Raw genomic sequence first — 12853 nt, 5'->3', positions numbered from 1 at the left:
TCACATAAATCCAATGAAGATGTATTAATCACCAAACAATCACTTAGGTAGAACTCAAATAGAACTTTTCAATGAAAATAAAAAGTTTATTTCGTGCTGTTTAAGTGACCTTATTTGAATTAAATAAATTATTTCCCTAGACGTAGTGACGTATTCTTCAGAGATAAGGAGTTACTGGAAGAATAAAATGGCCCGTTGTAAAACAGACAAGAGGAAAAAGTTTCCTCCTCTTTATTCGTATATATTCTCGAGTTAGTATGTTACACTTTTCTCATTCCCTTCAAACATAATTACCAAGTTAAATTCGTACACAATTTTTCATCATTCGTTTAAAATTCCCTAATTAAACTATAATCAGACTCTCATGTATATTTACAATATGATTAACAAAGAATTATCATTTTAATCATCATTTTACCTCAATATATTCACTAACTTTGTACAAAAATCTATTTTGGCGGGAGAGGCTGTCAGATACACACAGGAGAAATGTGGGTGGAGAGAGATACTCACCACCAATGCTTTTTCAGACACACTTGACGCTTCGGTTTATAGGGAACAGAGATAGGTGGTCTCTGAATGCGCCAGAAAACATGCGAGAGTGACACTCGTGCACTGTAACTATCGAAAAACTTCCTAACCATCGGTTCAATGTTGTCACGTTCGAGTGGTGGACACTGGGGCGCCTTTTTCTTGATTTTTTTTTTGGGCTGGACAGAACAGACATATCGATTCGTCTGTTTCTTTGCACTATTGACAACGTCGGCCTTTTCCCCCAGGATAAGTGTGTCAAATTTTTTTTCTCGTTCGTTATAATGACCTGACGCCTGTTACGGTTCCAAGGTGTCGCTCTCGGTCCTCATTAAGGATATCCAAGTAGTTCGTTTACGCGAGCGCCTTTTTTGGAAGAAAAAATCTCGATTTTGCGTACCATCGACATGATTTGGAGAGATACCTCGGTGACATAAAACGTCTCACCAATTTCTGAAAAATTTCTGGAGTCCCTTTAGTACTGCAAGAAGTTTCATAAGATTTCAGAAGATTTCAAAGACCCCCCATATAAACTTGTAAATTCTGTTGAAGTATCACTTGAACGGATCGTTCTCGACGTCAGAAACGTGAGGAAGCTTTTGATTTGATCATTTGCAATTACATCCAGAAACTCAACTTCTTTTTAATGTGATAAAAAAACTAGAGAATTTAATGCACATAATCATGTACGCGTCGATGATTTTGTTGTTATCAAAAATCGATTTCTCGAAAAAGTGTTCCAAAACTAAGATTAATGCTGTCTAAAAAATACTCTTGGTCCGTTCCGCAAACTCTGTAGAGCATTAGGAAGATAGTCCGAACTACTTGAATCTCTTTAATCTGAGAGACGGATTTTTACGTTAGCTCGCTTTTCTGACGCTCACACAACACTGATTTACATTCACGTAATACCTAGTTTTTGAGGGACAAAAATATAGAAATTTATTATGTATATAATCTATTAAAATCTACCTATACACCGGAGAAACTTTTGTTTGGAATTCAGTAGCGAAGAGTTTTCGATGAATATCTGTGGAAAATACCGAAATAATGATCACATTTCGAGATATTCATTGAAAACTGAATAATCAAAATCAACTTGAACCATCTTACCGCGTCGCTAATGAATTACCGACGTCTTATTGGAACATTGGCCGACGAGCCACCTTATTCGGACTCAATGTCTGAAATTAAGACGTTTTAAATATTTAAGACACTAGTTTTTATAGTGCAATCAACGCGTCCACCCGTCTACTTCATTATAAAAAACACGAATTACGGTAATTAGGTATTAGTTTGTACATGGAATAAAAACAATTTCAATGTTCTCAACCATTTCCACTATTTCCATTTTGTGTTCATCACAAACACAAATTTACTTTTGTGCCCAGTGAACCAACGAGCATTTTCACAACTCGCTGAACGTGTCCACCCCTTATTATTATTTTTTTTCTCTCGACACAGGCCACTGGTCCGCAAAAACATTTTTCTTGATCGTACGCATGTGTACGACGACGTACGCGTGAATGCGCCACTTGAACAGTAGGTGAAAAATAAAAAAGGAGAGGCAGAAAAAAAAATAGTAAAACAACAGAAGGGCTCACATTCACGAGGGGTAGAACCTCTACACCATAGTGTATTTTCCGTCCTTCTCTACACCCTCTGTGTGTGTTCTTCATATACAACTCTCCTGTATTCGATTCGAGCGTGTGACCACTTCCGGCTGGTGAAACTTTCCGTGTGCCGAGAGAGATGAGGACACTGGCCTCTGGGATATTGGCCCCAGTCCCTTGCTCGACCTCTGCAGGCTGTAATAGACCTGTATTAAAAATTCAGAGAACTGGAATTAGCGAAATTCCGACATTTGGTAATAGAGCTGTAAGTAATGGTGTCATGGAAGTTTCGAGCAAGTGATATAGGATTTCGGTCAAGTTCTAAAGTTTTTTATGCGCTCATTAGTGAATAAGGATGGTTAGAAATTTTTTTTCTTCGTGAATTTGTAATTCATATATCACAGCGAAATTAAATGAAGCGAAGCACAGACTCATTATGAAAATAATGATAATTTTTGCCTGGAATTTAACTCTGAGACTCCAACGATGTAAATTGTATTTCAAAGATAAGTGCACCTCAAAAAAGATTTGTAACATTTTTCCCGTCAGGTTTTCTCAGGGATCCAATTTTAGTCGACCCCATTAAAGCACCCGTTGACCGGACTCGTCTCTCAAATTATTCTATCATTATTACAGAGGACAGCGCTCAGTAAATTTCACTGGATCACTATCCATTCGTGAGCAATTGATCACTCGTGATGGACTTGAAGGCCGTCATTAATCCTAAAATTAACTAGCAGTTATTACTAATGAAATACCTCGATCTACCTAGGCTACCCGCTCTATTTTCACTCTAAAACATGACTCAAAATTTACCATCCTCATCTATTTATACACCTGTTAACTCAATAAATGTGGTTACGTAATATGGGCAACAGGAATACCCAAAACGACCGATTATTTAATATGAATTTAAAATGCTACGTCATCGATCACACCCTCCATCAGTCCCATAAACCGAATTGAATACAACAGAGCTAAAAGCATACATCTAGCCATGAAATATTGAATCACTCCAGAAACTCGAGGTATCCCATCTTTTTAAAGACTACCTACTACACTCAAGAAAAGGAAATGCAACTGGAGTAGGAGAAAAAAAAACTGAAATTTACAAGTTCGAAGAAAAGTGCACTTGTGTACGTCTGTACCTCACGTTTCTCCATCTCTTACACCCTCACCTCCCCTTCCTCATCTCTATCTCTCTCTCTCTCTCTCACTCCCTCCACCCGTACCTCTGCAAATTATCGAGAAAACTTTGGGTAATTAAACTCGTGGGAGCTCAGATAACCGAGAGCCCGTGTTAAACCGGAAAAGTTAGAGTGGCCGAGTCTCGTGCATTAAATTGCAACTGTATCGTCTTCTTTTTGCCCTCATTTTTTTTTATTAAAGTGAGCAAAAAGAACTCTCTATTCATGAAAGCAAGCATCAACCAATTTCCGCGGTTATTAAATACAGCATTTTATCATTGGCAAATATACCACGTGAAAAAATTACCCATGAAAATATACTACAGCGAGATATTATCAGACAAAAATTTCGCGCATACAAAATATTCAGCATAAATATTTCGCCTAGTGATATTATCAGGTAGCACTATTGTTAATGATATGCTAATAAGTAGTGTCAAAAACAGAGGTGTTTAGTCACGGTACCCTTCTGAAACTTGAAAATTGATGTTCTAATTTTTTTTCACGTTTGCCTGTGCTTGATGGGCATTTTCAATCCCTCGTTCCCTCACCGTCGTCACTCACATCGTCAATCGTTCGTATAAGTGTCGAAATATCGATCAAGGCTGTATCCCTGTAGATAAGGGCCTGGTGGTTTTCAACGCCAGGGTGGTAAAAACAAAAAGGAGAAGGCAGGCGGTGTGGCCATTTATATGAGAATGGGGGCACAATTTTAGTAGCAAACATTTTCAGAATGAGGGAAACCAGTGGTGGGTGGTTGAACGCAGACGATTGGCGGACGGGGAGAGGGGCATTTATCAGGACAAATGGCGATCGTCGTACAATAAAAGCAACCCTTATCTCTTCATTGACTATGTCTATTTTTTTTCTCTCTCTCTCTCCCCTATTCGACTTCCTCCACTTCCACTTCTCTCCTCTCTACGCCATTGTACGACTCGGTTCCGTGCAAATTACAGTAGTCAGGATATTGCGGAATCGTGACGTGAATTTCATTGTTGAAAATGGTAAATTGAGTGCTCTATATTTTTGTTTCCCAGTTTTTTACAGTTAGTTGAGTGAGATGGGTTCTGTTTCCATTTGCTGGGGCTATTCTACTGTTTTCGGCATTTTGATGGAGGAAGTTAAGGGATGATTGGAAGAATTCGAGGGGAAGGTTTGGGATTTTTTTCATTTTTCACGGTGTAGGAAATACAAAATTTGACAATCGTTAGCATTTCCATAAACAATCAATTTTTCATCATAAAAATTATGTGTTCACGATATTGAAAAATTTATTCAGGAGTCAAAATTTATGAAAAAATTGATTAATATCTGAACACCATTTTCTCGAATTAAAAATATTTTTTTTCAAACTCACATTTTGATGATTTCGCTGATTGTAGGCGTCCATCGCCATCTGTTTGAAGTCAGCCATAGTCGGTGCCTGACTGTAAGTATTCTGATGTACAACATGATTCTGCGGATAGTTTATCGTTGACGATAATGATCCATCCATCAGTCTCACGTCCGTATCGCAATGGATATCCATACTTGCTTCGACAATGGGCTTTTTCTCGAGCGACGTACCATCATCCATATCACGTTCTTTCCTACGGCGTTGGGGTGGTGTCTTGTAGACTGGTGTATACGTCAAGGGTCTTCGCTCTGTAAAACAGATTTCCGGAAGCCGTTCACAGTCACTGCGATGGGTAAACCGATTATGGGCATCGATTAGACGAGTTCACCTCCCTTTTCCCTCCGAGTATTAACAGAGTACAAATTATGCAAGTGAACGGATAAAAATAGATTGAATTCACGAGAGAGCGAACTGATGACTGAAAATATTCTGAATTGTTAATAATTCAGTGCACAGATGGTTAATGGTATTGCAGTTAAATGTGATAACTCGGACTTTATTTTCGGCGATTATCGCCTGAGGAACGGAAAAAAAATTCGGGAGTTCAGACCGAATGAGTTTCCAGCGATTGAAGAAAATTGGAAAACTGAATAATTAATCTTTTTTTATCAATGAAAATGTGATTCACCTGCAACGATCATCTGAAGTAAAAATTCCTGTAAACTGATTACTTTCATTCAGTACAAAAGCTTTCAGGAATTTTATTCAATTTATCATCGGAGGTCCAAATCATCAATATTTTCTATGATTTGATCTGATTCTGGGAGAAGCCCAGTCGCCACTTTCCAAACCATCGCGACAAACGACCCAAAAAATTATCAAATCACAAGACACCCAGCTTACCATACTCATTCGGTATAATATCCGGATCAATGTCATCAACCGCCTGCTTGTTGGACGGATGTACGGGTGTAGTAGCACCAGTATTCGGTGCTTCGCATACGATTGGTGCATGCTTGGGACTTCCGTTTCTGCCGCCCGAGTGTTTCCTGTACAATGCAGCTAGAATTCCAGCGACCGCGAGTGCAAGTAGTGTCGCTATTGCGGTCAGACCCAGCAACAGCGGACTCAGCACCGAGGCATCCGTATTACCTGAATTTAATTAATTCAAATTGTTCATTCCACTTGAGTCGTTACAAGTCTCCTCCCCTTTCACCCGAACCCAAATGTCAAATAATATTATGACCTCCCGTGTACTGTTTCAAAAGGTGTCTCATTATGAGTAAAGAATGTAGTCCTTATCAGCTGGACAAAATGAAAATATTGTTCCTCATCGCCGGGAGTGAGGAGCTCTGACCAGGTCTCGGGTCTGTTAGTTATTCGTGGGGTAGATTAACGCGATGAATAGGAATGGATGACATGAGCAAGGGCATATGAACGCTGGTATCATTTTCCTTGGCCAACCGGATGGTTCATAGTTTCACGCCCCGATATCCTGTAACCATCATCTCTCCTCTCTCTTGTTCTCGCGTTAATGGAATGGCAAGTTTGGCTTGGGTTAATAAGCAGGACAATAATTAACGAAGCTATGTCTATTACGTTGCTATTACAGTTGACCATGGATACATAAATAGATGCGTGTCCTGTTGCACCACAGTATGCCGGATATATCCTCTCTGTACTGTTGGATTGCTTGTATGTGTATAACCAATGAGAGAAACATGTATTCCGTGGGTGATTGCACGTACATGTACAGACATACGGGGGATGATAGGTGTAGGTTGGGGTGAGTTGCAAGGAGAGTATAATTACATCAATTAACGCACACGTCCAGAGCTTATCCGCAGTGAGGCTTCCTCTTTGGTCTACGGGATTCGGTACATCTACCATTGACAACATGCCACCATTGGATAGTGGGAAGGGTTATGGAATGGGAATGGCTGAATTGTGGTGATAAGCCATTTATGCTTCTTCGAAATTGATGACGAAAGGAAGGTGAGGGATTCTGGGCTTCTGAATAATTTTGGTTCTTAGAATTGTGTTTGGAGATTGATGAAACGAAAAAGGGGAACCTTCATGAGCTTTTCCGACGATTGATGTGTTCTATCTTGTTCTTTAAAATTGTAGATTGGATAAGAGTAATAATTAAATATTCTGATGGAAAATTGCGGAATTACGATGATCCTCCATCAATGGTTAGTTGGAATTAATGAGGAGGGAGTCATTCGTGATGGATTTTCCGGTACGTTGACGTGCTTCATGCTTTTCATGACTTCGGAATAGTCGACCGTTGCATTGATATCGTCAACATCATTGAAGTCGCCTGATGAACTCATCAGATAATTATTTTCTCACAAAAACTTCTTTTAAGCATTCTGTTTTTCTCTTTGGACGCTCCGTTCCTTCAGTTACATTTAATGAGAATGTTGTACATTCTCTCTTTAGCTTTCGAATATGCACTCCAGTTAACGAGGGATGAGCATCGTTGTAATATCAAAGGAGGAATGGGGGCTTTTCTCTGTTGAAATGGGCGGAGAGGCAGACGGCCGGCATTACGCCGTCCAAGTGAGTGGAATTGTGGTACCACACTGGTGCTATAATTAAACCGGAAGAGAGCAAACTTCGAGGTGAACAATTTGCAATCAGAGGCGAAAGGCTAAATGAGCCGGTGGGCTATTGATCGTAACCTTTAACCGTGAAATTCAAGTACCACTTTGAAGTGCAAAACAAGAAGTGAGGAGGTATTTCGATAGGTTTTAGTTTGAATTCAACTGCAGTGAATTTCCTTTCACTCCTCTTTCGTCAGTTTCTCACACCACGGCATATTTCAAGTCAATGGATCGTGAAAATAAAATTGGCAAATCCGAAAACCGAGTGAAATTTCATCTCCATCAACACTCAGTGCTCGCGCTTCAATTTGACGATCTTTTATTTCGAAAAAATTTGAGATAAACTTTATTCACGATTGACGGTTGGGTAGCAATAATAAGACGTCTCCTCAAGTAACAATTTACATTATCAAAACCGATGATTGAGTAACTGTTGATATTTAATTCAGTCCCGATCTAAATCTCTTCAGTGGAATCTCTTGAAAAATCGTTTGATCCTCAAACAATCACGAGATACTATCTGCAGAAGGTGTACGGGCGTGGACGCGTAGCGATTCACCGAAATGCCAGTGAAGAGAAAAAAAATCTTCCAATTCCGTGGCACACCGAAAAAACCAATTTCAAAAGAATTGCATCCTCAAACCCATCCCCGTAGAATGCTCAAGGCAAAGTTTCCTCCCAGTGAGACGTTCATGGGTATGGGTTATACGTGAATTCTGTACAAAGGACAAGATCAACCCCCTTCCACTCCTCACGACAATTCGATCGCTGATGCTATTTGACATTCATGGAGACCGTAGCCATCTCATCAATTCTCAAAAATTCGTTTTACGATAAAAACGAATACAATCTTATCAACAGTTTAATGGATTATTGCACTTGCCGATAACTACTTCACCTTAATGGCTAGTTAGTCGGATAACTTTTTTACTGAAAAGACGACGGAAGGATAAAATATTGCACAGGTGAAAAATTTGAAGAATTCCAGAAATATAAAAAAATTCAAAGCTAAAGTCTCGCGATTGCAAAAAAGTTACATTAAAATAACCGCAAATTCAACGTCATCAACAATTTAACGAACGATCGTTGAATTTCCCCCACAAATGTCTCGACATTCGGTCCACTTTTTCACCCCCAAAATCCCCAGCCCTTTCTATCTTTTCTTTACTTCACATCTTCTCTATTTTACTCTTTCTTATTCTCTCTCTCTGCCTCTGCTATTTTTCTCACGACTAACGCTGCGACGGCAATTTCTGTTGGCGCACTCAACCTCACATACAACCCTCACACGAACTCGTTCCTTACTTATCACTCGTCGTCATTTCACCGGGATTCGTACCGTGTAACAATGAATCGAGAAGAAGACGCACTTGGTATGTCCTAGGGGTTTTCGGCCAAATGAAAGTGTTCTTTTTACCGTCTGCGTTGGTCCCACAGTTCCCTTTTCTCTCAGCCCTTCGGTTTAATTTTCGTAATGGATTGAACATGACCCCGCACTAGCCAATCACGTAGGTGTCTGGAGATGACGAGCACTTCTGCTCACCAGGTGTTGCACAATCAATAGCTACTACATCTGCGATTTTGAGGAGCCAATGGAGGAAGTATCAATTAATCATTCTCAGGGAGGGAAAACCGAGGAAGATAAATCGGTCGACAGTGCTGAAATAATAGATAACTCATAAACACACGTTAAGCTGGAGTGCTTGCCAATCATACCAGATGATATGTGAGAATGATAGAGAAGGAATAATATTGATGTTTGTCGCAGTTTCCCCGTCAGTTCTCGGTTAGTTCCAGGGATTGATGAATGAATAAAATTTCAGAATTGGAAACTAAACATCTCCTCGATGTGATGATATTCGCATTTTTCTTCACTTCAAAAATTTCATTTTCATAACTTACGGGAGGAATAATATTATTTCATATACTGAGCAAACAGACGTTCGTTATCATCTTGAGGGTATCATCCTGGAAAAACGATTTATCACCGAAACCTGACGAGCGCTCATCCCCTCGAAAAAAAAAATGAATAAAACCGCTAGGCTGGACCAAGTGGTTCTGGCACGAGTGAAGGAGAGGAGAATTCGCAAAAACGGATGACGGAAGGAGAGGACGAAAAGTGTCTCCTCACTTTCACGAATCGAAGGGACGCTGCGGTGGGCATTTCGGTCGCCAAATCAATATTTACCCTTTGCAATTTCGCTGGAGCGATGAAGCTGGCGGCCGAATGCAGGGGAATAACAAGAATAAAATGAAAAATGGAAGCGATGGTGGAAATAAACGAGAATTGAGGGGGTTTAGAGTGACGTGTAGCACGTCGACACGTGTTAAGACTGTTTGACAGGTGGTTAAATGAAAACCTAGGCTTCATGATGTCACTTGGATGTACATTCAGGAAGAGGAGAGATCGTGTAATGAACGCTTCTGTTGTAGAATTTCGATAAATTATTTTAGGAATTTTCATCACCAAGATTGAGTGTTTGAATTTATTCTCAATATGATTGAGAATAATAGAAAATACTCGACAATCAATGAACGATGGGAGTAGTAATTGCAAAAGATTTCATGTCATTTAAAAAGAATAGTATAACGGAAATGTTTAAATGAAAACCGATGCTCAATGTCACTTGAACAAACCGAAACCAGAAGGTAGAAGCAGAGATGAAGTATTGCGTTGGAAATCGCACTGGAAAACAGAATTAACCCCGGTGTTGACCCAGGTACCGTATGTTACCAATGAGTTTCCATTATATAGTCTGGGGAGTGCATTATAGCACCGGGCAGGAGGCAGGAGGTTTACCTCGTTCCACTGCTCCTACAATGTATTTTCCCCCGTGTTTGTGTTGTGTAAAACGGTAAGGACCGCCTGGATATAAACGAGTTTAGGATACCCTGGGCCGACCCTTGTGTCGCGAGCATTGTGTACCTGTCGACCGAGGCATCATGATTGAGATCAATTTCCCCCCATACAATTTCTCCAATCAATTCTACTCAGCAATCACTCCTGATAAAATCATATTTTCTTTTTTGTAACGGGTCTGTCTCACTTTGTTGCATCGCTTTAACGATACAGTCCAACTATAAATTATTTTACTCGAGTTATTCTCGAGTCTCATTGAATGCAAGTGATAGTTTCCATTGGTTATTTATTAACTATATCTTTTTAATCAACTGAAGATAATTACGATTAGTTAGTAAAAAATAGTCATCATCATAAATATAATGTACGTAAACTTCAGCGATAAGTTCTCCCTCTCTGGTACCTAATTAAAACCATCAAAACTTTTCTAATGGTGATTCTCTTAGCAAGACGAGGCGCAAGATAATTTACCCCAGCAACCCCTATGAAATCATCATGAACCCCCTGTAAAATTAACGAATATTTCATTATGAACCACAACAAGCTCCTCTTTCCACCAGAGATTGACTCCGAGGTATGAAGAATAACGAGGCCCTTTGTAATTCAACACAACATCGCATACAAATTGGTATGTCTGCGGATGTTTGATGATCGAAGATAACCTGTTTTGTTAATTGCAAGGTCCGCAGAGCACGATACCTGCGGTTCGGTGGAGTGCTGCGTCCAGCAGTAACAGTTTGGAAATTGAGCGGGGGGTCCGGGAGTGACGAGGGGAGGAGAGACAGATTTTAGCTCACTCTCCGGACCCCATTGCTATTCGAGGGAGTTTGGTTGTGGGTTGAAGGAGGAAGGGAATAGCTAGAGTGAGACGAGGGGAAAGGGTGAGTATGGTTAACCCACTAATTGCAATACTGACGCGACCATTACGACTATTTGTGTAATAGCGATTATATCTGGGAGAGAGGGAGAGCCAGGCGTTACGGTTCGTTACGCTTTCATGGTGTCTTCAATGCTGTGGCATTGAATAGACACCAATTTATAACGCCCCTGGGATATTCAATATTTTTTCATCTTTTTTTTTTGAATTTCAAATTTTCCTTTCACCCAGGGGAATCTGATAATTAATGCTTTATGAGCGTGAAACAACGGATTTTATCCTTTTATAATTTTTTAAATCTCCAATTTCGAAGTGTCGTGATTGTAATGAAGATGGAGTTGTTCTTGGAATGAGGGCTTTAACCATTGATCAAGTTCATTTGTCCGGAAAAGGGGGATTAATGAAAAAAAGAAGGACGAGTAGTAATTGTACACACGATAGTTTACAACCGACGAGCGTCATTTTTATCGCTGCAATTTTTTTTCAGCGCTCATTATTTATAGACGCGTCTAATTGACAACGCGAATGAACGAGGGTTATTTTTTTTTTTTCGTTTCAAAAACTCTCAGCAATCATCGACATCAATATTTCATTTTCCACTTTCTATCTAGCACTTGTGCTACATCAATTCGTCGGCTCTCGAACGCTATTTTTCTGTCGTTTTAAATCACGTGAACGGAAAAAAATAAAATCAAAATTTCCACGCAGCACACATTGTTGAAGAGCGGTGCAACAGAGTGACGTAAAAATCCATAGTTTAACGAATTTAATAAAACTAGGAGGAAAAAAAAAATAAAAACATACCAGTTGTGTACATCGCGACACCCTTCAGAGTGACAGGCTCTAGTATCGTTGGTTCACTTCTGCCTTTGCTATTTACAGCATACAGGAACAATCGATAACTTCTGCCAGCAGTGAGGCCAGCGACCTCAAAGACTGGTCCATTCGGTCCAGCTGGTACTGTTCTATTTAAAAGTATCTCTCCATCGTCCTCCTCGCCAACAACTTCAAGCTGATAACTCTCTATAGGTAGACCACCTTGATAATCCTCCAAACAGTGTACTGTTAACCCTGACCCTGATTTACCAATGTAATCGTCAATTTCAATGCTATTTGACATTTCAGATGCTGTACAATTGTGCAGTGCATGGGGACGACCCGCTGATATTACCTGCAAAACAAGGGGGTAATCCACAGTTATTGGCAAATTAACCATTGTAGCGTTCACTAACTTTTCATTTAATTAGTCCGACAGGGACTATTGTTGAATAATTGCGCTTAATGCTAGCATTTAGGATCGTTTACGGTAATTACTTGATGAATTTCTATGGTCCGTAGAACGGGGGAAAATCGATACATAAGATTTGGTGAATGGAAGCTACACTGACAGGCAAAAAATTCAATATCTTCCACTTGAAATAAGTTCTATGTGGAACGAATTTAAAATGGGAATGTTTTATGTGGAATTCTTGAAAGCTATATTTAGTTAGATGGCATTAAATTACTCTTGGAGTGAGGTCATATGTGTAGTAACTAGTTTTTGTACCAACAATTATCTAAGAGAGAAGCCTATGAAGTCATAGAGGCTAATTGCTAAATGAATTTGCACATTGTGGGTAAATCAATGCTTCAGAGTTGAAGAAAACAGTGGAAAAGGAGTTACACGAACGTTTAAGACGAGTAACTCAGCCACGAAAAGGGAGAAAATATATACGTTTCAGAGGGATAAGTAGCTTCGCAATGTAAGTTGCGAGTGGCAGTAAAATAAGGGAGGTACAAAAAAACCGAAAAATAGCACTGAGATGAAGGAGGTGCAGTGGTGAGGAAGCACATGGAGAGA

General features: G+C 39.7%; 1 protein-coding gene across 4 annotated transcripts in view; it reads right to left on the bottom strand.

The window, feature by feature from the left end:
- Nucleotides 1-201: 201 nt before the first annotated feature.
- The window catches only part of LOC135166407 (hemicentin-1-like), a 57550-nt gene continuing 44898 nt past the window's right edge, over nucleotides 202-12853 (bottom strand). For 3 of the 4 annotated variants that reach the window (XM_064128573.1, XM_064128574.1, XM_064128575.1), the window contains exons 10-13: nucleotides 11818-12184; nucleotides 5571-5819; nucleotides 4689-4975; nucleotides 202-2350 (exon numbers count right to left, since the gene is read on the bottom strand). In XM_064128573.1, coding sequence (XP_063984643.1) covers nucleotides 2207-2350; nucleotides 4689-4975; nucleotides 5571-5819; nucleotides 11818-12184 — 1047 coding nt within the window. In that variant the 3' untranslated portion in view covers nucleotides 202-2206. Of the gene's footprint in view, nucleotides 2351-3158; nucleotides 3379-4688; nucleotides 4976-5570; nucleotides 5820-11817; nucleotides 12185-12853 lie in introns of those variants that run through there. The other variant, XM_064128576.1, reaches the window with a different exon arrangement.

Source organism: Diachasmimorpha longicaudata, chromosome 10 (assembly GCF_034640455.1).
Source record: "Diachasmimorpha longicaudata isolate KC_UGA_2023 chromosome 10, iyDiaLong2, whole genome shotgun sequence".
In the NCBI taxonomy this organism is placed as follows: Eukaryota; Metazoa; Arthropoda; class Insecta; order Hymenoptera; family Braconidae; genus Diachasmimorpha; species Diachasmimorpha longicaudata.
The sequence above is the reverse complement of the archived record's forward strand: the minus strand, read 5'-3'. Positions and strand labels throughout refer to the sequence as shown.